The sequence below is a fragment of the Schistocerca serialis genome, chromosome 1 (genome assembly GCF_023864345.2).
Source record: "Schistocerca serialis cubense isolate TAMUIC-IGC-003099 chromosome 1, iqSchSeri2.2, whole genome shotgun sequence".
NCBI lineage: Eukaryota > Metazoa > Arthropoda > Insecta > Orthoptera > Acrididae > Schistocerca > Schistocerca serialis.
This window is the reverse complement of record NC_064638.1, coordinates 1,109,667,974-1,109,694,963: the sequence shown is the minus strand read 5'-3', so window position 1 is coordinate 1,109,694,963 and position 26,990 is coordinate 1,109,667,974. Positions and strand designations below refer to the sequence as shown.

Sequence of the window (26,990 nt, the reverse complement as noted above, 5' to 3'; positions counted from 1 at the left end):
ACAGACGTTCAGGAACCTCGTTGAAATTGTTCCCAGCAGAATTCAGGCCGTCATAAAGACGAAGAGTGGGCACGTCCCATTTTAAAGTCGACTAATAGGTGTCCAGATACTTTTGGTCAAATAGCATACACTCATGAGCCAAAACGGTATGACCGCTGTAATGCCTTACTTACTTACTTACTTACTTACTTAGTTCCTGTCGTTCCCTCTGGAACATAGGGCCGTGACGAAATTCCTCCACCTGGTACGATTTCTAGCAAGTCTCTTCACTCTATATGTTCCCATCCTATGCAGCTTCTCTCTCGATCGTCCTTTTCCACGTCTGTTTGGGACGACCACGTTTTCTACCTTCTTGAGAGTACCAATCCAAATCCATCCTTTCAATAGCATCATCTGGTTTCCTCAAAGTATGCCCAATCCAGTTCCATTTCTCTTCTTTGATTTCTATATTGACTGGTTGCTGATTTGTCTACATCCAAAGATCTTCATTTGTCATTATATCTGGCCATCTCACATTTAAAATACGCCGGAGACAGCAATTGATAAAAACTTGGAGCTGGTTTTTGATGTGGTTAGTCACCTTCCAAGTTTCGCCACCATACATCAGAACAGCCTTACATTGCTATTGAAAAGCCGTAGTTTGGTCTTCTTTGAGATGTTCCTATTTTTCCAGACAGAGTACAGTTGTACAAATGCACCATTTGCTTTGCGGATGCGACTACGAACGTCCTCCTCAGCGCCTCCTGTAGTCGTGACTATACTTCCGAGATAGAGGAATGGCCAGCCTACTCGAGGTGGTCGAATTTATCGGCATTTCTTTAGTTTTGCGAACATTTATCTTGTGGCCTGCAACTTCCGCCTCTCTCTGTAACCTGACCAGTTTCTCTTCGATGTCTCGATATCGTCGTGGTGCCATTAAGCAAATGTCGTCTGCGAAATCTAGATCTTCAAGCCTATCGCGCATCCCCCATTGCACACCGCTCTGCCGTCCCCCAATCACTCTCTTCATCACATGGTCCAACACCAAAAGAAATAGTGTTGTGGAAAGAATACACCCTTATCGTACTCCCGAATTAACTTGGAAAGGCTCTCTTAGTTCTTCATTATGTAATACTTGGCATTCATAGTCTTCACACATTTCCTTGATGATGTTAATAATCTTTGTTGGAATGCCATATTTTGCAAGAGTATCCCACATGACTTTAGATTGACAGAGTCGAAAGCCTTTTCAAGGTCAGTGAAGGTAAGGTAGAGGGTGTGTTCGCTGTACACTAAGAGACTGAATAACGCCTGGTGTTGTGGGCTACCGAACTCGTAAGCAAAGCAAACAGGCAGTATCAATCTAGTAAAATGAAATGATCGTATGGCATTGTTGGCCGGAAGGCCCCATGCGGGGGAGTTCGGCCGCCGTATTGCAAGTCCTCTTTAGTTGACGCCACATCGGCGACTTTCGAGTCAATGATGATGAAACTGAGGCTGAAGGACACAGACCGTGCTGTCGAATGTCAACGTTCAGCGTGCCGAGTTCAAAGGTTGCTGAGCGCTCAGAAACGGTGCGACTTGTGCACACGGTACGTGGGCCCCATCGTGGTATGCGCGATCGCAACGCGCTCCAGCGGCAGTTGTCGGCTGCATCTGGTCGTAAATAACACTGTGTACTAAATGGACTGGCGCAAAATTCCCATATTAGCTCTATTAAAACGTGTTTTTCTCCCATGTCCATATGCTAATTAGGTTGTTCTGTCTACTGTATACGTAAATAAAAGCTTAAATAACAGCGAAAATATTATAAGGCAAAAAGGGAAATACCACGTCCAGTCAGTTAGGACATCGGCTTATAAAAGTTCCATTACAAACAGTGCGATACAAATTTACCATAGTTCTCCACATCAGATAAAAATTATTTCATCATTCTCACTGCCGGACGGGGTGGCCGAGCGGTTCTAGGCGCTACAGTCTGGAACAGTCGCAGGTTCGAATCCTGCCTCGGGCATGGCTGTGTGTGATGTCCTTAGGTTAGTTAGGTTTAAGTAGTTCTAAGTTCTAGTGGACTGATGACCTCAGAAGTTAAGTCCCATAGTGATCAGAGCCATTCTCACTTTTTAGTAAAACCCTAAGGCCATTCTTATTTGATCACTGTTCCTACTCAGCAGCAGAATCTCTACATGTGAATTACAAGACTTAAAAGAAAAACATTGCAAAATATCTTACTGCAAGTTGTGCAACGTGCCCTGTAGATTAAGCCAATCGAACAAACTCACTCCTCAAAAAGAGAGCCCTTGCATTTTCATTACATGGAATATTATAGAATATACTTATATCAAACTAATCAGAACCCAATATCAAACTAATCAGAACATATTAAAAAGCGAAGGTTAGAAGAAAAAAATTGAGATAAGTCGAGCACGAACCACGTACTCTTCAAATGCTCGCTACGAAACAATAAAATTACCCAATACACTACCGACATATAGTATTCTGCTAGAGTGTATCTAGCTTGTTACCGTTCCCTGAAAGCTTTGACTGTAGCTATATTAATAATTGAAACTTAATTGTAACAAATTGTATCAAGAACAACGCATTTTTGATCGACGCTAATCATGCTATTGATTTCAAATGGCCGATTCTCATAATATGCAAGTTACAATAATTCTTTTACCACGAATATGACGTTTCTTGTCTTTTTTTTTTTTTTTTTTTTTTTACAACCAATCATACAATTAACGGGAGTTTTCGAGCTCCCCAATTTGCAAACTCTGCACCGAAGGGAAATGGAGTGCACTTGACGTAGGTGGCGTTCTGGCATCTCACTGGTCAACGTTCAGAATATCTGACATGCTAGATATTGCTCTGCACGTTCCGAAAGAATTCCCAACGTGCTGTTCCACGCTGTGAAGTCAGAAACTCGGCACGCTCAACGTACGGATGCACGGTCCGTGTGCGGACGGCTCAACACATTGACTGCCACCTGAGCCAATGGTGGCTCACAGTTACACGTGTTGTGACGCCACGTGAGCCATATTTCGTTCACGTATACATTGTACTGTGGGCCGAGTGAGCCATAACTGGCTCACATGCAGAGTTGTGTTTAGAGGCCTCGTGAGCCTCATAGGGCTCATAGATAATGCGTTTCAACTATGGGCCTAAAATTGGTGGCTCCACTGAACGCTCTCATGTTCGTAGCACTCAATGTTTTTACAATTGGTAGCCATAGTGATTCCTAACTTCGCCATACCGTTAAATGGCACAGAAAGATCGTTTTTGAAATCCTTTTTGGATCATGTTTGTAAATGTTCAAGTGCTGTACAACTTGGCAAACAAAGGACCAGAGTCTCACATACAAATGATTTCTTTCAGGGGGCGCTTGACACTACTGCTATTGAATGCCAGAGATCCACAACCACGAAGATAACAGCCGTTCCACGAAGATAACAGCCATCGCCTTGTGACACTAGAGGGACCAAAGCAGAGCTATCAAAGATGATGTTCGGACTGTTATAAAAGCCTACGAAGAACAGAAGAAAGAAACGATGCTACTAAGAAAGTGAAGAGGGTGTGTACTAAATGCAATAAATGTGACAGTTTTATGTGCAACGAGTGTTTTAGTGACATTGACATTGCTGTGTTGAAGAAGTAGAATATTCTAAAATCTTTATTCTTGAACTTTGTCAGTCCAAGTAAAAGATTGCAAACAATATTATATGTTGCTAATATAAACGAAGTGTCTGAATCATTTCTTGAAAAACGATTTTTTATACCTATGTGGTTTTAAATCTTGTGGGCCACATGTGGTTCATGTGACCACAGATTATAATTGTGTTAAAATGTTGTTATTGGGCCACGTGAGCCATATATGGCTCACACCTGTTATTAGTCTAGATCAGTCATAAATTGACATTTTATCACGTAACTTAATTCTACACGTTCAAAAGAAGACATCTGGTTAAAAAAAAATCAATTTGGCTTCAGAAGTAATATTCGTTATTTCAATGTGGTATAGCAACGCATGGCCCAAATTTCATCACGGCAGTCAATGTGTTAAGGGCCTCAAATGGGGAAATTTGCTGATGTAATCGACTTTGACGGCAGATTCTTATGCCTCAGCGCCAAGGAAATTAGTCTCCGAAGCGGCGGATCTGGTCGATATTAGAGTTGTACTGGCGTGAGCATCTGTGGAAAGGTGTTGAAGTACGGTAAAATCACGAGTAGGAAACTAGCTGTTTGACGACCATGTCTCATTATAGAATGTGGAGGTCGGAGCTTGCCTGCTCTGTAAACTGGGATACCCGGCGACCCGTGGCTGACCTTACGGCAGAGAACAGGCTGGTGCAGGCACGATTACGTTTCTTATTACACCACGTTATCCTGGCGAGCGGCGGCTCGACAGATGACCACGACACTAACTCAGACTGGTGAGGGCATTTGCTGTGGGGCATGTTCACCTTTCCCTCAATTGGACCTGATATAGTAACCGAAATCACCATGACAACTGTGGACGTCATTACGAACTACCTGCATGCCTTCGTTCTTGGTATCTTCTGCGATATCGACGGCATTTCCCAACAGGATAACAATCCGTTTCATATGGGCAGATTCATACTACAGTGGTTTGTGGCGCATGGTAGTGAAATCGTGTTGATGTTCTGGTCAACAAATTCACCTGATCTGAAGGTAAGGGAGCACATCTGGGACAATGTCATGTTGGCTACTCCGCGCCAATGAACCACCTACTGTAATCTACGGGAATTACGTGATCCGTGCTTAGATATTTGCTGCCACATACCTCCAGAGCCCTAGTAATTCGATAACGCCGACTAGAGACTAAGATAGGTACCGACTATGCAATACTGGAAGCCTTCCTTGCAGCCCAAAACCTTACAATTCTTTCTCTGGCAGTCTGTCTTTTTTGTTCTTTCCATACGCTATTTAGTTTCTGTTGCCCATGCAAATTCCTAAAGTTGTCAGTCACTGACTTTACTTTCGCCAACATGAGCTGTCACCTCGATTCAATTCATACCGTTCAAGATCACTTCTCAAATCTTCGAACTATTTCTCCCAAATCTTGGGTCAAGTACATTGAAAATTTCTTATATTAGCCTTTCTTTATTCACCTAAACAGATGTCCGTAAATGTTAGTCTTCTTTTCCTCATAGGCTCGATTAATCTTTCATTATCCGTATATCTTTCCTTTCTTGTAACCTCTGCTGTCCATTCACGGTCTCTGGATCCAATCGCGGTAGATGTTTGTGTTGAATTACTTGGCTTGCCTTAGTCTTCACATTCCTGTCATTCGGAGCCATTCACTAGCATGTAAAAACACTACTTTAACTGCAGTGTCACGCTGCCATAGTTTAGCTCGCCTTTCTCTCTTGTATAGAGAGTGTGTTCTACAAAAAGTGCTGGACATCTTTTATCGCAAAGTATTGTTGGAATTTCTATCGCAGTTTTCAGTTGTACTACTTCACCAAAATATTTAAAGCTGTCAATTATTTCTGTCTCACTGTGCCTTCTTATGGTGCTTTGATGCTTGTAATTTTTTTCTGAAAGAAAAATTGAAGCCCATCTTTTTCTTATTATTGTTTTAGAATATATATCTGCTCGGCAGTCGTGCTGTGTTCGCAGGGACGACACGGAATGATCATCGAATGCAAGTCAGCTAATCTTCATATCACTTTTGGATCCTCCAAAGCGCACCTCGATTAGAAGCAATTTGCTGTCTAGTGCTTTTTCCTGTCCATGGATGATATCCAAAACACAACTGAAGGGAAGCAGAGACAGTGCATCACGCCGCCTGACACCTAATTTAATGTTAAACTCCTTGGAGACCTACTCCATATATTTTACCTTAAAAAGGGCTCTCGTTAACGTCTATTTTATTGTTTCCGTTGTTTCCACGTCCACTCAGATTTCTATGACTTCTCAGTCGACCGAACGGTACCTTTTTTTATGTCTAGGAACACTGCTACTTGACAGTTGCAGATATAGTTTTCTAGCACTCTTCAGATTTCCGAGGGTCAAAGTCGACTAGCTCACTCCTGTTAGACAGGTTTACCTGACATTGTAAAAAATATACAACTTCATATTTATGTCATATGGCGTATACTGCCGAATGTGCAGTTATTAACCGAGTCTTGGCGCGGAAAGTTTACTTTCTTAAGACTGTCCAGAAAGTGTAGTTTCCCTATTGTAACTACATTCCCAGGAAATCCCTATAAACGTCAAAGTTCTTAATTTTTAATAAGTTTACATAATATAAATCGCAATTCAGGGTAAATTAGATGGTCCATTGGCCGTGCTTTATGGACGAAGGAAGAAAAGAAGAATAGTGTCATTCGAGACGGTTCAGAAGCTCAGATAATCGACCGTGCTCTTGCAAAGGAACCATCTGCATTAGGGAAATGACTGAAAACCTGAATCTGGATGCCATACTCGTTTTCGCGAAAACAAGTCCATTGTCCAACCATTACACCATCTTGCCCTGTGGTGCTCTCTGCAGAAGGCACGTAACTACCGCATCACTTGTCTATGTGTTTGATTTAACGTTTCACAAAACAGAAAGAACAGACGAAACATCCAACTTTAAAAAAACCTAGTCTATATAATGTAATCAGTGGTATGAATTAATTACCTTGGAGCAGGACTATACCACTTATCAACATCGTCAGCAAAGACCTCTCGGAGCCCATGATCAGCAAGCAGGAACCTGCGAAAGAAAGACGTATTATTTGACAATTACAGAAATTATGCCAAATAAACAGTCTAATGGAAGTCGGGAGAATTACTAGCTCATAATGACGTATCGCTGGATGTGAATATGTGCTACAACTGAAATGCAGTTACAGTTGTTGACGCTGTGGATCACTTAAACGTGCGTGTAGTACATTTTAAATTTTTATTTCTGTTTGTATATGTTTCACGCTTGTTTCTTGATTAAGGGGCGATTAAAAAGTACTTATTTGACGGCATAGCTGCAGCGTATACGAAACCCAGTGTGACTCTGGCGTGGGTTTATAATCACCGACGTACAGAGAACGGGTTAGTGTGCCTCCGAACGGAAACTTTCTGATCACTCTTTATATGTTGTACCTTTACTAGTACTCATTAATTTAGCTTATACTATAGTTATAAAATTCTGGAAACTTACTTAAGTAATAAGATAAAAACTGAAAAACAGTCGTTGCAGTCGTACTAAGAGACACCAGTGATGGCGTGTTTCGAAAATAATTTCTTGTCCGACACAATCGTAACAATTTCAATACGAAAGTATTGGCCGACTTCAGGTCATAAGGAGGGTACTGTAGTCCTTTCCCATTGCTGTGGAAACAACATTGTCAATGACATCAATCAAAAACATTGACATTTCCGCCGTAACCTCGGTGGGCCATCCTATCCTCTCACGACCGGAAGATGGCCAGTAATTTCGTACTGAAATAGTTGTGATTGTGCTGGACGGTAAGTTATCATCAAAAAGGAAAAGTATAGGACTATCAGCGATTTAGTCTTCAAAACTGGAACGGTTGCTTTAAAATTTTTCGACTCGGCCCCAGTGCCACCCTATAATCTCCCCTAAAGGCCACAGTAGATAACGAAATTCACTTGCAGAGAAGAAGACAACCAAGAGTCACTAGTAGATTGATTTCACACTTGAGACCAAGAAAAGAATGAATCATTAAAAAGAATATACGTACAAGAAGGATAATAGGTTGTCCACGAAAAGTTGTAGATCTTAGATTAATATTTCCTTTTTATTTTCCGAAAGCACTGACAAGAACGAATCGAAAAAATACTTTTGACTTTCTATGGAAGTGGATGATGGGAACGCAGTGATAATCATTTATCACCCGTGAACTGGGCGGATGGGTACTAACATACATATCGTTATTTTCTTCCTTTACAGACCTCAGAGGACAGCATATTAATTTCAGTACCACCCCACTATTTGTTTACTTTTAACCAATATTGTTTCATGATTTCAAAGTGTACATTTTTATTTCTTCAAACCATTTCACTCCTGTTACCTTGCTCTCTATACTTTTGGAAGTCTTGTATTATTAACATTTCTACTTCTAAGTAACTGTTTTCTGTCAGACCTTTTTCTTTTATACTGTATGTTTATAAATATTTTTCAGTGTTTCCCATTTATTTGACATTAATGAGCTATACTGCTTGATAAATCAGTATCGACTATAGTTGCAATGAAACAATAAATGTATTTATTTGGTCTGGATGTTCATCAGGTTTCTTGATTTTTGTCACGTTTTCAGATTCACGGTATATGTATTTTAGATTTAGATTCAGTATCCATCAGCATATACTATATTTTTTTCATTCGTAAACTATTCTGTATAACAAGTCCTTAGACTTGGAAAGTATTTTAGCCTTCGAGCGGTTCGAATCTCCTACGAATGGCTTCATACATCGAAATCTCATTGCACTGTCTTCACACATGCTCCAACTTTTGGACCGATAAATTCCGCTGTTGAGTGAGTTTGATAAATCGCTGGAAGGCTTAGGACTCTCCGAAGGAATTTAGCTTTTACAGGGACAATTTTTCTAGTACATTCGTATCGGCATATCAGTTTGATAGCAAAATGCAGTCAATGACTTATATTTGTTGTTACTGAAACCGTCACTTATAGGTGAGTTATTTGTTACTTCATATAAACAAATTCACCTTGTACACATTTGTAATCAGGGTTTGGGAACCAACGTAACCACCATTGATACAACTTAAATAAAAAGGTCTCAAGAGGCAAAGTGTCAATCTTCCGATAACTCTCTCAGTTTATGATGCTCATGTGTTGATATTTTATATCACAATGATTTATTGCAGTTTTGATTCAGACCATTACTTACCTATCGTCAAATTCAAGACACCGATCAAGGTGGCGCAGTGCTTAGCACATTGGCCTCGTATTCTGGAGGACGACAGTTCAAACCTGCGTCCGGCCATCCTGATTTAGGTTTTCCGTGATTTCCCTAAATCGCTTTAAGCAAATGACGGAATTGTTCCTGTGAAACAGCACGGCCGACTTCCTTCCCCATCCTTCCCTAATGCGATGGGACCGATGACTTCGATTCCCCCAAATCGACCAACCAACCAAACTCAAGATTAGGTGAATATTTAGAAAAAAGAACCAATACCAACCCAAATAGTTTACCGTACAGAAGTAAGAATACCTATATGTTGGGAACAGCTTCAAAAAGACATTATTCAGACTGCAGAAGAAGTTATGCTCAAAGCCATCAACAATTGTGTAAATCAGAAAAATCAGAAAACAACTTATAATAACAAAGCATTAGGAGAAATAAATACAGCTGCTAAATATGGAAACACTCAGTGGCAGTATTATTGCCTAACAGAAATTATAAATTAAGTTTGAACAGGCACCTTACCATCAGAATGGTAACTGGTCTCTTTTCATGTACCAAGTAGACTTTTCTGAGCACTGTAGTCTTCAGGTACTAACATTACTGTTCCGTAAGTCCATTTAAAAGCCATTGTTACGAAACTTGACGCGAAATAAGTGCATTTTTTCAGCTAGTCATGTAGCTGTGTAAATGCATAGTTACGTTGTATGAGAGACAGCAACATTAAAATACTTTGCTGAATTGTGTGAGGTATTGAGCAAAAAATTTAACACTCATGTTATTTCGTGAATGCAATTTCTGGCTTCAACTCTCTCTTGTGTAGGGGCTGATGTTAAAGTCCATGTTTGTTGAACATTAGTCGAGAAACTTATTCACATTTGATCGCACTTTCTTTTACTTCCCATCCAGGTAGACAAAACAAATTTAGGCATCAGTTTTCTGCAGTCGCTAAAGAGAGTTTCTTTCGAACATATACGTATTCATACTGATCACTGCCCTCAGTCAATAAGTTGATAAAATATTCCGAGTGTATTTTAAATACCAATTACTGTTTCCAACATAAATAAGTGATACTTGACGCACATTCTGTCCGCAGCATAAAAACTAACTTACAGCTCAACATCCAGACTAAGACTGTACGAGTCGAGACCATAACAAAGACTAAATATCTTTTGGCATGTATGACAAATGATATATTACAGCAACAAGTTCTAGATTCTTCCAGAACAGACAATTGGTCGGATTAGCATTTGTACATAGTTTTCTGCGTCCATGAGTGAACAGTTATAACGAAAACATGCCTCTTGAGATCAGTAAAATTTATAAAATTAAAATAATTGTGTATTATAGTAGAACATTGTTAAATAGAGTTTTGTAGAAACTATGGCATATTCCACATCACCAAAATAAAAACAGTTTATATTTTCTCCATGTGACTGTTTTTCATGAAAAATTCAGCGTGCTTTAAAAAATTATAACAGTTCTTGATTTAATAGATACTGAAATGTTATGAGAAATTTCGTAACTAAAATATTGCAATGTGCGGAATATATGTCACTTAAGATCAAATGAAACAAAAGGGATTTGTAGGATAATTATCTTATTTTAAAGTCAGAAATCAAAATAGTGCCACAAAGTATCACAGAAAAAATTGGAGATGTGTGAAATTTTAACAAGTGTTTCCATACAGTAGACCAATCCCATAGGGTCGCCTACAACTGATATAAGATTCCCGCAATTCTGGTTTCAAATAAAACTTACTAACTCGTTTATGACTTAATTAGTAATGCAGCTTACAGTTTTTTTTGCTATGTATTGATTACACTATACTTTAGTCTTATTGTAAGCCCCTTTCCGAAATTGCTCCCCTAAATTCATCAGTTTCTTATATATATTTATATATAACCAGAAAATACAATGTCATCATAAAACGAATATAATTCAGGCGTTTTCCATTAACATACATTCCTTCAATTTTCGCAGATTGGGATCTGAAAATTTCTTCTATTGTTGCTAGAGAATTTGAAAATGAGCCTTACGAAAATAAAAGATAATGCCTTCAGTGTGCAAGAAAACGAAAACAAAAACCAAAACAAAAGCAATATGTTCGAAAGCGAATAGCTTTGCAGATCTGTGAAGTTACACTCCGTTGTTGGGTGTTATTCATTACAGTGTTTGACCAGAGTTTGTACTGTAAATTGCTTGTATCTTCCTTCACCTGTTCTCCACGAGCTGTTCGAGATATGACTCAGTCTGTCACGTTCTTTGCAAGGTTTTCCCGATGTCATACAGTGTTTGCGAAGGGATCTTGCGACGATATCCTCAAAGATTCCACTGGTCCCATGTAGGCCAAATCTGGTTCATGTCTGTAGTCCATTCTCTTTGGTTGCTTTCTGCCTCCTTGAGGAACGTGCCGAGCAGTCGGTCTTTCATTATCGCCCTTAAAGATGAATCCATTGCCTAATCGTTGACTATGAGGCTCGGCATTACGCTAAAGGATCCACTCCCGATACTGCGTAGCTCTTGAATTACCTTCTATGGCAGTGATACGTGTTTCATGTTCGTTCATCATAACAGTGCAAAACACGACTGGCCTCTCCTTGATAAGCCAGCGGGACTGCATGTCCGAAACACGCATAGGTCCGCCTCCATACTCTTCAACGACGACCATCTGATGTAAGACAAATCCTGCAACCAAGTCCACTGATCCAGTTTCCATTCCAAGCGTTCACTTGCCAACCCTCTTCTTCCAGCACCACGTTGCTGAGGGGTGTTCGTACTGTTGCTCATAGTGGATACCTATACGCCAAACAGAACGTGTGGAGAGGTTTTCGCACTATCTGGAGTCGACACAGCCAACTACTCTCCCCCGAAGAAGCAGTGAAAAGCACAGTTGCATTTTCTTCAGGCTATGTACGAGCCTATATCTTTTAGGTAGAGGTCATCAGCTGATGTAGTTGGCAGCGGGAAATCAATAAGAGGCACATCTCCGATGTTTTGTGTCTCATAAAAGGACTGAATCTTTGGAGAACGTCGAACTACGGTGTACGCCAATTCGGTGGGTGATTCGCTGTGCTGACAAGGTTCCTCTCCGTAAAGTGGCGATTCTCCCAATGAAATGAATTTTCGAAGCATTACATTGGTTAGACGAACTTTTTGTTGCATAGATCCATAGCGAGACGATCCTTAAATATGTAGAATATGTCATAAAACAAGATGCATAATACATTACGAAAAATGCTTGAATGGATACGCAGTAGTTCATTTGTTAACATCGTATCAGTTTTTGCTGTCAGTACTGTAAAGTTTGTCATTCAATAAATGTATAAATCCGGAATACTATGAATTGTAACAGCTCTGTTAATTCCGATCATGTGATAATGCGAAACTCTTTGACGCTATTTTTGTGGTGCATTTCCAAAAGAAATATCGTACAGCGTACAGTAAAAAAAGCTTGAAAAGCAAATGGAATGCAAAAAATAAGCAAGGAAAATCAACTAAAGAAAATGAGCGCATTAATTGAATCTAATGGTTGTAAATATTATGTCGTATGAACGTCTGAAAAACTAGAATTATTTAAATAACTCCCGGACACAGATTAATGGTTATCGTTCGCCACAGTTGAGTACAATTACATGTTATCGATTCATTATGAAACAATTTTGTGATTAAACCGAAAGACAAAAAAAGATAAAATACATTATGTGTATGTTATTCTGTGCTGCACGCTTCCATTTCACTCTTTTGATTATTATGCAAATAGGATGCAGTTACGTTTACTTAGTTTCCTCAACAACGTAGATGTATATTACAACAGCAAGTGTTTTCCGGCAGTGAGGGAACGCAGAAAAATACTGCGTAGCACATTGCATGGTATAATATTGATCATTCTCAGTGTTAATACGAAACATCACAGCAATATTTAAGGTACGTTAATTATATCACAGCCATTTTCGTTTAATGAACATCATCAAATGGTACTGAAAGTCAGCCATTGTCTTTGTAACTAATCTGAATTACTAAAAAGCTAATCCGGTTCATGGTTCGGTCCAATTGCACGATTCCAGTTGCAGGGAGCCAATCCACCGGCTTTCAGGGGCAAGATAAATTTGAACTTCAGTATCTCGTACCAAATTTAAAAATTTAAAATGATGTTATGATCTGCTCATGTAAAGGTTATGCTAACGGTTTAACGCAGTAAAACAAGTATTACCTTTAAAAACTGTCTTGAGGCATCATAACCCATGCCGCGCAAATTACCCAGATAATATTCATCCAGTGTTTCAGAATGACAACACTTATAGACTTCCAACAAACTTTAAACATAATTTCAAAACTTTTACTCGCTGGAAAACCCCACAAAATTATTAAAGGAAAAAAAAGGTCTTCGCTTACTACATTTTCACTGTTCAAGCAGTAAAACTTCAGCGTGCAGCATGATGTTATATTACTTCTTTGCTGCTAACTCTGTATGGAGACAGTCCAGAAACATAGCATTTTACGACACATAGGTCAGTAGATAAGACGTAATAAACATTGAGATGCGTGAGAAATTAGCTTTCACTTAAATTGGAGCTCAAATTATACAGACTATATGCATTAAGTGTTTGATAATGAGAGCACTTCGCAACTTACAACAAACTTTAAGCATAGTTTCAGAGCTTTTCTAAACTTTTTCTCGATTACATGCTTACTGTCAAATATTTAACTGATTTACTCATTTGTAAATTAATCAGACGTTTGAAGCTGTTTTATACATGAGAGTGCGGCACTTGAAAGAATCGGGGGTTTACTGGTTCGTTGAGAATTAGTTGCAAAGGCTTTTGGCGAATTTTCTATGTTACCTGATGATGTCCACTGACGAAATCGTGTCCCTTAGAAAAACATAATTTCAGTACAGTTGTGGTCGGTCATTCCTATTAACATTAATATTGCAAAACTTCCTTCATCTGAGAAATTCCGTTATTAGAAAACAATCGAAAAGCGACAGTCATCAATAAAACAATAGTTTAAAGCCACATCATAGTCCTCTCTGAAATTGTACTAGATCATAATTGTGGCACAGATATGAACATAGAGCTATACACTATTCCTTCAGTATAGCAACAACGTTTGATACATGAAGACGCTTCAATAAGACAGTTTTGTAGATGGGGAAAAAGGTTTTACGCTGTCTGGCGTGTTGTATTGTATTAAACTGGGGACATAGAAACGACGGAGAGGCTTCGTCTCCGCCGTAGTCGTCAATGGTTCACAACCCCACAACAGTCTACAGCAGTCTTCTCACCCCACCGCCGCCCCACACCGACTCCAGGGTTATTGTGCGGTTCAACCCCCAGACACCCAGTGGACCCCCCATTCCGCTCCCTCACCCCCCCCCCCCTCCCCACCCCTCCCGGGGAACGTCTCACTCACACCAGACGAGTGTAGCCCCAAATGTTTGCATGGTAGAGTAACTATGGTGTACGTGTACGTGGCAACAGTGTTTGCGCAACAATCGCCGACATAGTGTAAGTGAGGTGGAATAAGGGGAACCAGCCTGCATTCGCCGAGGCAGATGGAAAACCGCCTTAAAAACCATCCACAGACTGGCCGACATGTGAACATGTGTTTTGAAGATGTGGGAAGACAACTGCACATGTCTTCATCATGTTGACATTTTCCCGCAAGATCTACCAAAGTACCGTTAAGTGGATGTTAAGCTTTTCATAAATCTTCTATACATGGCCTCACTTCCCATCCTGGAGTTCTTTTCTGGCTGTATGCTGGTGTTTGTGATAAATGGTGCTTTCGGGTTTAAGCGTTGTACTTCAATGGCGACCCTGATTTCGGATTTGGATCTGAGCGTGGTTGCGACTTGAGATTACCTAAACAAGTACTGACAATACGCAGGTTTAATTTCGAAGTAACTTCCTTACGGGGAATAGGACCCGCAACCGCTTGAAACAGTCTGAATAATAACAGCCGTGTTGAGCGATATTTGGTGAATTAGCACATCCCTTTATTTTGCTTTTATTACTCCACAGTAGGCATTTTGAACTGATAGTATACTATTACCCATCAACATGTACAAACTTGTGTTGCTATCCAAGCATTTACCCAATAACACAATTTATCAATGTAAGAGGACGCCCGTACTTTACAATTAAAGACATGACACCAAGTGTTTTTTGAACACCAGTTGTGTAGCATACCACTTACAAGAGTGAAAAGAGGTGCAGTAACACCTCACCGACAGTTGGTGAGAGATTAGTTCAGTTCTGATGAGTTCTAATTTAAAATGATGTAAAATGACTGCGAAACTGAGCAGCAACGAATTCAAAATAAAGAAATGTTTTTAGGGAAGTTCAGTGCCATACCCTGATTACGTTAAATTTAACACATTTCTATCTGATTTTCTCAGTAACGATCCAAGGTAATACATTCACTGATATACTATCAAGTATCTATCTTTGTTAGGAATCAAGAAATGAATTTTTAATGGAGGTCTTAAAAATATATAATTTCAAAAAAAATAGTTTTTATGATCAAACTAATGTTTCTATCTGTACCATTGTATTTCCACGCAAAGACAATACCGCTGTCAATAAGAGGTAAAAATTTCATAGCTTTATCGTAAGTAGCTTCTGAGATAACGGGGAACATCTGCAAAAAATATTTTTTTCAGAATTCGCACTTGGAAGTCGAAGGAAAGGAAAACTCACTATTGTATGAAGAGAGAGCCTAAAACCCTCCAGTTCTGTAATTTTTATCATCTTGAGTATCAACCAGACGCAGTCTCCTTCTCAGCCAGAGGTATTTTGTAGCTTCTGTTGTATTTTTGACCATAATTTCTGCTTTGGAGACTCGATGTCTAGCCAGTTCTTGTATAATTGCTTCTGTATTATGGCCAAACTTAATTTAGAATTGCTTCAGAACCTTGATTATGTCTGAATTTCTATCACTGAAGGTGATCCCAGTATCGTTGACCACAGTTTTTTGTGTTTTCAACTCCATAAATACGTTTTTGTGCTCCCTGGTCCATACAACGTTAACGAAAGACTCATTTACATTTTGAGTTTTTCCTTGAGGAATTTATTCAGATGATCTGTATGTGTAGATCTCTGTATATAGGACTTTACTGCTGCGCCAACAGTTTCTGGGACGATTTTTTCCATTGGTGTATTCGGTTTCTGCAGCCATAGCTTTGCGGTATTCACACCAGTCAACTGACCCAAGTTATGTAGTGGCAGCTTCTCATCACTTGGAGTCTTGTGGGAAAACATTGCCCACACTGCCATTCTCGTTCTTTCCAGGTTCTTTATATTCTTTCTAATGGCTTGGCGATAGTATTCACTTAGCTGATTGATTGTTTCGTCAGTCAAAAGTCCTCTAACTGTCTCGCCATTTTCAACCTTTTTGCTGGTCGGGCACACATTCATCTCTGCACATGACAGACGCATTCCTACTTTTGCGGTCTTAGGACATCATAGCCCCTGTAGCCAATTATTGATTCGAATGAATTATAGTTACAATCACCACTGAATTTATCATAGCGACACCGATTTGTTCTTGAGAGCGCTTAAACCTCTTCACAGCTGAGGTATTTTCCAGTTCTCCACTGGATCCATCATATGTTTTCTGATTGTTGTGTTCATGCAGTTGTTTGTTTTCATTATTGGTACCCACTTTTGTGATCCATGGTAATGTTTTGACAATACTTCGACATCCAGCACCTTCCTGATATCAGTACTTATTGTAGCTCAACAAGAATGCTTAAATTAATGGATTCTTTCCTGCCATGATCCGTCAAATTGTATGCAGTTATTTCCACCATTTTCTCCAGCTGCTTCCATTGTTGTAAATTTCATTAATTCTTTTACAGTTACTTTTACTGTTTCCCCTAAGGCCTTTGTATATCTTGAAACATTCGTAGGAGGCATGACAGATTCTTAACATCACATAAAACTTTTCCTGCTCTAGGTCCTTTACCAATGCATCTCAGCCCACAGAAATATTGATGATCGTCTCAAAAAGATTATTGTTTTTATATTTTTCAGTTTTTATATTTTTTCAGTTGCCCAGAGTTCTTTCTCACTGTCACATCTCGAACTATAGACTTCATTACTGTTCACAAGCTTCTTCTTCGAAGCACTTGGTGATGAAGAACCCTGTTCAATGTTACTTGCCCTAACCTCATTCTCTGAATGTAAGCTTCCAGCAGGACATGTTCTGTAAAATCTATTTCTCTTGCTTCTTCTCTTTTTTTCCTTTGGTGGAGTCAGATCAAAGTGAGAAACGCCATTCAGTGGGCAACGCGTCAAAATACACACTACAAATGGTGTAATGTGCCTAACAGAACGCAGATGATACCATGCATTATACAACAAGAAGGAAGAGATATCTACCAACCATTGTAGCAGCAGGATGTTCACTACAAATCGACATATATAGCCGCCTTCTAGAGCAAACAGTTTCCGAGATATCTTGTTCTAACTGAACAATTGCTCATGGGACCTGTATAAATTACTTTAGCTGTAAATTATTTCAAAATACCTTTTTTAGGGTCATCCAAAATCAGCGACACATGAATTAGATTAAAGAGAAAACTCCAAATAAAAGTTTTCAATAAAAAAATAAAAATCGACATTTTACAGCCACACTAATTTTTCCCTTCCCTTAATCCACCGAATGCCAGTATGGCAGAAATTGTTCGCACAGTTTTCATAAATCAAGTAAACGCACATCACTGGAGTCGAATGTACACAACCCAACCATCAATGGGTCTCTGTGCAAACCGCTGTAGCTTGATGATTATAATGGTTAAATCACAATCATTGAAAACTATGACTACTAACAATTTGTGATGGTTTCAACCTTGTTACCTGCCATTTGTCACAACCCGTTAATCTCCAAAATCAGGCACTACTGTTTGGAAGCTCTTTTCCCACTGAGGAATATATTCGTGGCAAATCGTAGATGCGTGCACTTACCTTTACTAAGGTGATAAGCTCTTTTCACTGGGTACTGGCATTGTGATGATGACGTCTACTTTGACATAATCCCGATATTAACAAATTGAGAGGTTAGTTTTTCAGCAAACAGACCACTTTTTTAGTGGTCCGTTGTTGTTCTAACCATTCTCGGTAGTTGATAGTTGGAAACAGACCTGTGATATCGTCCAGAGATCGTGGTGCAACACCAAAGTCTGCAACGCACATCGACACCAAAGACGTAAGCGAGGTCTCACTGTAACCCGCAACGAGGAATAGGAGACACACCTGAAGACTGTGCCTCTCTCACAGCACAGTAGCACTCTCTCACGGAGGCCAATATAACATGGAACGGCTCTATACAGTTCATGACCTCAGCTGAAGCAGCCAACATAATCGAGTAGGACTAACATGTTGTTAAAAATCTCAGATTTATTTATTTTATTTATTTATTTAATTATTGTTCCGTGGGACCAAATTAAGGAGAAGTCTCCATGTTCATGGAACGAGTCAATACATGAAATTATAACACGAAATTAGAAACAGATAAAATGAAATATAAAAAGAAACATATTCAGGTGACAAGTCGTAAGTTTAAATAAAGAAAATCAACAATGTAACACTGGAATTTGCTTAATTTTTTAGCTCTTCCAGGAGCTCCTCGACAGAATAGAAGGAGTGAGCCATAAGGAAACTCTTCAGTTTAGACTTAAAAGAGTCTGGGCTACTGCTAAGATTTTTGAGTTCTTGTGGCAGCTTATTGAAAATGGATGCAGCAGAATACTGCACTCCTTCCTGCACAAGAGTGAAGGAAGTGCATTCCACATGCAGCTTGGATTTCTGCCTAGTATTAACTGAGTGAAAGCTGCTAACTCTTGGGAATAGGCTAATATTGCTAACAACAAACGACATTAAAGAAAATATATACTGTGAGGGCAATGTCAGAATTCCCGGACTATTGAATAGAGGTCGACAAGAGGTTCTCGAGCTTACACCACATACAGCTCGAACAGCCCGTTTTTGAACCAAAAATACCCTTTTTGAATCAGAAGAATTACCCCAAAAAATAATACCATACGACATAAGCGTATGAAAATATGCGAAGTAGACTACTTTTCGTGTTGAAGTGTCACTTATTTCAGATACTGTTCTAATGGTAAATAAAGCAGCATTTAGTTTCTGAACAAGATCCTGGACATGGGCTTTCCACAACAGCTTACTATCTGTCCGAACACCTAGGAACTTGAACTGTTCCGTCTCGCTTAAAATATGCCCATTCTGTCTGATCAAAATATCGGTTCTTGTTGAATTGTGAGTTAGAAACTGTAAAAACTGAGTCTTACTGTGATTTAGCATCAAATTATTTTCCACAAGCCACGAACTTATTTCATGAACTACATTATTTGATACTGTTTCAATATTACACACAATATCCTTCACTATCAAGCTGGTGTCATCAGCAAACAGAAATATTTTTGAAACACCTGTAATACTAAAAGGCATATCATTTATATAAATAAGAAACAGCAGTGGCCCCAGCGCCGACCCTTGGGGAATGCCCCACTTAACAGTGCCCCATTGGGACTGAACATCACTACCACTCTCAATATTGCGGATAATTACATTCTGCTTTCTGTTCTTAAAGTAAGAGGCGAACCAATTGTAAGCTACTCCGCTTATTCCATAATGGTCCAACTTCTGCAGTAATATGTTTTGGTCAACACATTCAAAAGCCTTCGTTAAATCAAATAAAACACCTAGCGTTCGCTACCTTTCATTTAATCCGTCCAAAACCTCACAGAGGAAAGAGAATATAGCATTTTCAGTTGTTAAATCATTTCTAAAACCAAACTGAACATTTGAAAGCAAATTATGTGAATTTAAATGCTCCAGTAACGTTGTATATACAAACCTTCTCGATAACTTTAGCAAACACCGATGGCATAGAAACAGGTCTAAAATTGTCAACATTATCAATGTCTCCCTTTTTATAAAGTGGCTTCACTACCGAGTACTTTAATCGGTCAGGAAACTGACCACTCCTAAAGGAAAAGTTACAGATATGGCTAAGTACTGGGCTAACATACATAGAACAATACTTCAGTATTCTGCTAGATACCCCGTCATATCCATGAGTGTTCTTGGTCTTTAGTGATTTAATTATTAACTCAATCTCCTTCTTGTCAGTATCATGGAGGAGCATTTCAGGTAACAGTCTCGAAACACTTTTTTCTAAGAGCGCTATATGATTCCCTGTTGGGACTAGGTTTCTATTTAGTCCACCTGCTATATTCAGAAAGTGATTATTAAATACTGTACATATATGCGACGTATCAGTAATACGGACATTCCCACTACGCACTGATTCTATATCCTCGACCTGTCTCTGCAGACCAGCCACTTCCTTTACGACTGACCATATGGTTTTAATTTTATCCTGAGACTTAGCTGTTCTATCTGGCTACCACATACTTTTTGCCTTCCTAATAACATTTTTAAGCATCTTACAATACTGTTTGTAAAGGGCTGCTGCATTTAGATTTTGACTGTTTCTAACGTTCTGATATAATTGCCACTTTGTTCTGCAAGATATTCTTATCCCTCTAGTCAGCCACCCAGGCTGCCTGTTTGTGCTAGTACCCTGTTTTGAACGTTCTAACGGAAAGCAACTTTCAAAGAGCACGAGAAAAGTCTTGAGAAAAGCATTATATTTATCGTCTACTGTATCAGCGCTATAAACATCTTGCCACTTTTGTTCCTTGATAAGGTTTACAAAAGTCTCTACAGCAACTGGATCAGCTTTCCTAAACAGCTGATGACTATATTTAACACGTGTTGCAGCACAAAAATCTTTTAGAGTTAAAATTTGTGCATCATGATCTGAAAGGCCATTCACCTTTTTGCTAACAGAATGCCCTTCTAGTAATGAGGAATGAACAAAAATGTTGTCTATGGTTGTTCTACTCTTCCCTTGCACTCTCGTTGGAAAGAATACGGTTTGCATAAGATTATATGAATTAAGGAGGTCTACCAGCATCCTCTTCCTTGCACAATCACTTATACAATTAATATTGAAGTCACCACATATAACTAACTTTTTCATTTCCTATAAAGTGAACCAAGAACCTCTTCTAGCTTTAGCAAAAATGTTGTGAAATCGGAGTCTGGGGATCTATAAATAACAACAGTTAGAAGTTTAGCTCCGTTAAATTTAACCACACCTGTACAACCTTCAAACACCTTTTCAGTGCAGTACTTTGAAACATCAATTGACTCAAATGGGATGCCGTTTTTCACATACATAGCTACTCCCCCACACCGCAAAGAGCTCCTAGAAAAGCTGCCAGCCAACCTGTATCCTGGTAAAGGAAGCCTCTGAATTATTTCCTTATTTAAGAAGTGTTCAGATATACCAATAATTTCAGAGTCAACATCTATAAGCAGTTCACTAACTTTATCTCTAATACCTTGTATATTTTGATGAAATATACTAATTCCCTCATTACTCGGATACCTAAGCTTTGTCAAAAGTGGTTCCTTTGTTAGAGAGACTTCCCTTAAGCAGGAATACCTATCAGCTGACTTCAATCTAAAAAAGGTGAAGCTCTAACACCCACTACTACAGGAATTTTTCCATGAGTGGTCCCACCAACGCCACCTATGCTGTCACCTATAAGCTTTGCCAACCTCCACTTCCCATACCTGTTGAGGTGCAGGTCATGTCTACTGAAACCCGTCCTGCTGATAGACTCCACCGACACCACCGAAATGTGACCCATGCTTTCTGTCATCAGCGCACCCCCAAGTCTCATGTTATTACGCCTGACGGCTGTATCAAGATGAGGTCGATCGTGACGCAGAAACAGTTCCACGAAATGCACATTCGTGTTGCCAGTCTGAGTGGCTATCTTTTCCAGGTCACCATCTATGTCACACTCCCCATCCCTATCAATACTATCACCAGCCCCACCCACAATCACTACCTGATCCTCTTTGGTAAAATCCCTACATAACCCCCCTATGTTAACAGTCACCTGAGCCAATCCTGCATTAGGCTTCACAATGCTGGTGACCTGGTACTCACTCCCCAGCACTTCCTGCAACTGCTGGCCTACACCTCTGCCATGAGAACTACCTAACAGCAGAACCTTCTTCTTCCTCTTCGACTTTGCAACTGTTCTAGGCACAGTAACTACTGAGGTCTGTTGCATACTTCCTACATCTACAGCTACTAGAGATTCCTCTCCACTAGACTCTGACAGTTGGTCATATCTATTGTAAACACCAATAGTAAAACTATCTGAAAATCTTCTTCTCCTACCAGATCTCTTGCCAACAGCCAGCTCCCATTCCCCAACCCCCTTCTCCCTCCTCATCCTATCTAGCTCCTCCTGTGCGTTTTTCAACTGCACCTGAAGGGCACAGATCTTACGCTCCTGCTCCTCTATCAACTTACTCTTGCTACATAACCTGCAGTTCCAGGACAGGATCTCACCAGAATGCCCACTGGCTTCCCCACTGCATTCCCCCCAGTGAAATACTTCGAACATGTACTTTTGTAAATAATGTGTAAATATTTAACACTGTACTTAAAGAGAAGAGTTTTCTAATAAGTGCACCAAGTGATGCTTTAAGGGGGGGGGGGGGGGGGTAGGACGTCAAACGGGCCGACTTGGAGCAGGAGAGTCAGCACAGGACATTTTAATTTCTATTGTCCATACATTTACAAATAAATTCATAAAACTTTGTCACCATGACCAGAAAGGATTGAGGACTCACACTCAACGCAGTGTAAGTTCAAAAACGTAGCAAAATACCTCCTTTTTACATGTGAAATTTCATCATTTTTTCACTTATTACTGGCTGCATTTGTTGCTATAGGTATACTTTTCTTCCTAAGTAAGAGAGATTCTTCGATGAATTTTTCATAGCCTACAAACAGTAGTTACAGGTGTATGAAACTCTAGAATTTTCCAAATGTATCAAAAAACTGTGGAAAAAATGAGATAATTAACTATAAAACTTGAGTTTTTTATAAACATGAAGTTTAAAATGTAACAGTTCATTCATTTTTTCATAAATTAAATAACTTCTAGAGTTTCATACACCTGTAACTATGGTTTGTATGCTGTGCAAAAGTCATCGAAGAATCTCTCTTACTTAGGAAGAAATATGTACCTATAGCAACAAATGCAGCCGGTAGTAAGTGAAAAAATGATGAAATTTCACATGTAAAAAATGTGTTTTGTTACGTTTTTGAGCTTCCACTGCTATGAGTATGAGTCCTGAATCCTTCCTGGTCATGCTGTTAAAGTTTTATGAATCTATTTGTAAAAGTATAGACAGTGGAAATTAAAATGTCCTGTGGTGCCTCTCCTGCTCCAAGTCGGCCCGTTTGACGTCCTACCCCCCTTAACAGATAATGAAAGTTGTAAGTTATCAAGTAACCCTGTGGTAAAGGGCTGTATCAAGTTAATGAAATCTTTTTATCATTCATGTAATAAAGTGAACTAATATTTCATATGTTGTTCATATGAGTCATCTCCCAGAGCAATAAAAGAACAGCACTTACGGCTGGACATTGTAGTTTCGTCAGGTCAATGGCATGGTTCGAATGGCTCTGAGCACTATGGGACTCAACTTCTGAGGTCATCAGTCCCCTAGAACTTAGAACTACTTAAACCTAACCAACCTAAGGACATCACACACATCCATGCCCGACGCAGGATTCGAACCTGCGACCGTAGCGGTCGCGCAGTTCCAGACAGTAGCCCCTAGAACCGCTCGGCCATCCTGGCCGGCTCGTCAGGTCATATCAATTCGTTGACAAACACCTTCTACTTCTATATCTACATTTATACTCCGCAAGCCACCCAGCGGTGTGTGGCGAAGGGCACTTTGCGTGCCACTGTCATTACCTCCCTTTCCTGTTCCAGTCGCGTATGGTTTGCGGGAAGAACGACTGCCGGAAAGCCTCCGTGCGCGCTCGAATCTCTCTGATTTTACATTCGTGATCTCCTCGGGAAGCAATATATTTCATACACGCACACCTTCCCCCAATATAGCTTCATTCTTTTGTGAGCTTGATGATACATCAAGGATTTTGTGAACAAACTTCATATCCGAACCTTGCCACACTTCGAAGAAGGATAAATGGAGCTATCCAAAGTACTCAAGTTGTTATACTGAAACGCCTCTGGGCGGAAGTATGGTGTCAGCTCTGACGGCACCTTGAGTAAAAGGCACTGACATTTATGAATAAAACTAGTTCTTCTGTTAATAGGGAATACTACGTGAATTTGCACAGGTACGTACCTTACAGTTACAGGTTGAAAAGGTAAAAGGACTCTCATGTGACACACACATTTTAGACTAACACAGATCAGAGGAAACTGGCACGTAGGTTGGCATTAGTGTCTTAGCGAAAATACAGATTTTTACTGTGTAGCTTTCAAAATAATATACGAAATACGTTCCTCTGTAAGCAAAAGAAAGCATTATTTCCGGGCCCCGAGGTGTAGCGTCACAGCTAGGTACCGATAGCGCAAATACTGCGAAATACTGTTGACATTTGTTATACACAGTGGCTAGCATGACACTGACAGTTGGGGAAGGACCGGTTCCCTCTGGCATATTTACATGTGATAATGGGCAGCCCGAGGAAGCGCAGACGACAGGTGCGCACACTGACAGATGTAGTGCACATATTTTGTCGCCTGTTGGTATATCTCGTTTGCCTACGGCAAATGATAATGAGCCTTTCCAAACTTCCGGTGCCGGCCAGAGGCCTCCGGAGCCACTTTCTGTCACTCACCTGTAACTTCGCTGACGGGGTTTGCCAGTTCTGCGCTGCACGAGACCGGAACGAAGGCGGCGGAGAGACTTTATACCAGCTGACTGCTACCTTGGCCGTGCAGTATTCAGGGCGATGAATGCAAGGAGCGACGCGAAGAAAAGAAAGCATGTAGTTTAATCTCCAGTGGAATCCCCGATAAGCCTCGTAGCCACGCGACGAATACGTAAACAGTCCACTCGACTGTATTTCTACGTCGCTCAATATTCCTTTCACTTCAGTGCGCACAGTAACCCTAGATTGTGGGCGGAAGACAGACCGCACTTTACCGTTCAGTAGTGACAATACTGGTCGCAAAAAACTAGTTCCTTCATGAATACGACGGGAGGACGCAACAATTGTCGAAGAAAATAAAGGCTTTCTTTGAGCACACTTCGCAAACATACTGTTTGATCAGTGCTATCTGAGGCATGAGTATCTTTTAAATATATAAAAGAAAATGTCCTGGTGGATTCACTGACTCATCATCGCCCAGCCCAAACCCGTAAGAACATAAATTTAATATTTGGAGAGTTTGTTTATCTTATACTGTACACACCGTTTAAGAGTGGATTTCTCGAAATTCAGCGACTAAGAACGTAAAACAGGAGAGAAGATGTTTTATAAAGATATTTAGTTATGAAAGCATTTTTAAAGCTAAATCTATGAAAATTTGTATTTGGCTGTATTTGGCCCCTCGGTTGGAAATAAAAGAATACATGTTTCAGTGTTTTTACAAGTTGAAGCCTTAAGGGGGTGAAGTAAGAGTAGGAGATGAACTTTTTATGGAAATATTTCATTATGAAAGCAGTTTGGAAACTAAATTTATGAAAATTTGTATTTTGCTTCTCGGTTAGATACATAAAAATATATGTTTCTGTGTTTCCGGGAATACAGTCCCCAAAGGGGTGAAATAGAAAAACTCAAATGGCGCTGAGCACTATGGGACTTAACATCTGAGGTCATCAGTCCCCTAGACTTAGAACTACTTAAACCTAACTAACCTAAGGACATCACACACACCCATGCCCTAGGCAGGATTCGAACCTGCGACCGTAGCAGCAGCGCGGTTCCGGACTGAGGCGCCTAGAACCGCTCGGCCACAAAGGCCGGCGGTGAAATAGCGGATGGAAATTTTTATGAAAATATTTCATTACATTAAAACATTGTTAAACCTAAGTCTACGGAAATTGGTATTTGACTTCTCGTTTAGAAACAAAGAAATAAGTGTTAGGGGATGAAAGTTTTATGTATGTAACATAACAAGAAATCAAAAGGCCGAATTGACAAAACCCTCCGACTCCAGCTACCAGAATCGCTTTTTGGTCAGAAGTACATTCGGAAAAGACTATGTTTCTATGGACTTAATTAGTTTGAAAGGTTCAGAAAGTGTTGCAATTTGCAAACTAAATCAAACAAATCTATTTTACAGTCACCATGACAAAAAGACATGGTCAGAATTACAGAAATAAGAAAGGGATCTTTAACACATTAATTTTTCACCAGGCCTAATATAAGTTTATAAAACTACGTAAATGCAAGCGAAGCAGCGATCGCTAAGCTGTATGTGACCCGCCAGAGGTGGTATCGCCCAAAGTGTCCTTCGTTTGGTTTCCTCAAACCTAACAAACATATCTTTTGCTCACCTAGCTTAAATTTATCACTTCCGAAAAAGGGTCATTTTAACTGGTAATAAACATTTCAACAAGTTGGAACTGACAGACCCACGGATGTCTGTGTATTATCGCATTTAGCTCTTGCAAGTATTTGAATTCGCTGCCTTCAATACCAATCAACTCTTCTATTTCAAGGTGTTTGCTTTCCATATTTTGGGAGGAGGTAGTATGGACCAAAATAAGAAAAAGAGTCTAGTAAACATGGGTTCTAAAATGCATACCTTAACAGCTATGTGCACTTGTTCTGTAGAAGATATGTATTTCACACAAGCGAAGGTGAACAACTGCTGGTAACTCATAAAGTATGCATTTTTAGACGATCTTTACTGGAAGTTATACTACCTCTTCCAAAATATGTAAATCAAAGTCCTTGCAGTAGAAGAGATCTGTTTCATAGTATCGAAGATGAACAAGATATGCGTATTGGAGCCCATTTTTACTAGACCTTTTCCTTTGTTTTGGAGTAAGCAACCAATCCTTAACACATGTCTTTTTATTGGGACATCCTGGTGTAACAGGTGTAAGTGCAAGATCTTTCTGTTCGTGATTGAGGACTGTGTACTGAACAACATTATAAGAGGCTATACAGTTATTACAAATCGCATGTTTTTAGGTTGGATTGTACCTCCAAGAACATTG

General features: G+C 39.7%; 1 protein-coding gene across 1 annotated transcript in view; it reads right to left on the bottom strand.

Moving 5' to 3' along the window:
• Positions 1–24,734, bottom strand: part of LOC126459326 (uncharacterized) — a 96,774-nt gene extending 72,040 nt beyond the window's left edge. The window contains exons 1-2 of the mRNA XM_050095853.1: positions 24,658–24,734; positions 6,629–6,703 (exon numbers count right to left, since the gene is read on the bottom strand). Coding sequence (XP_049951810.1) covers positions 6,629–6,686 — 58 coding nt within the window. The 5' untranslated portion in view covers positions 6,687–6,703; positions 24,658–24,734. The remainder of the gene's footprint in view (positions 1–6,628; positions 6,704–24,657) is intronic.
• Positions 24,735–26,990: the final 2,256 nt, after the last annotated feature.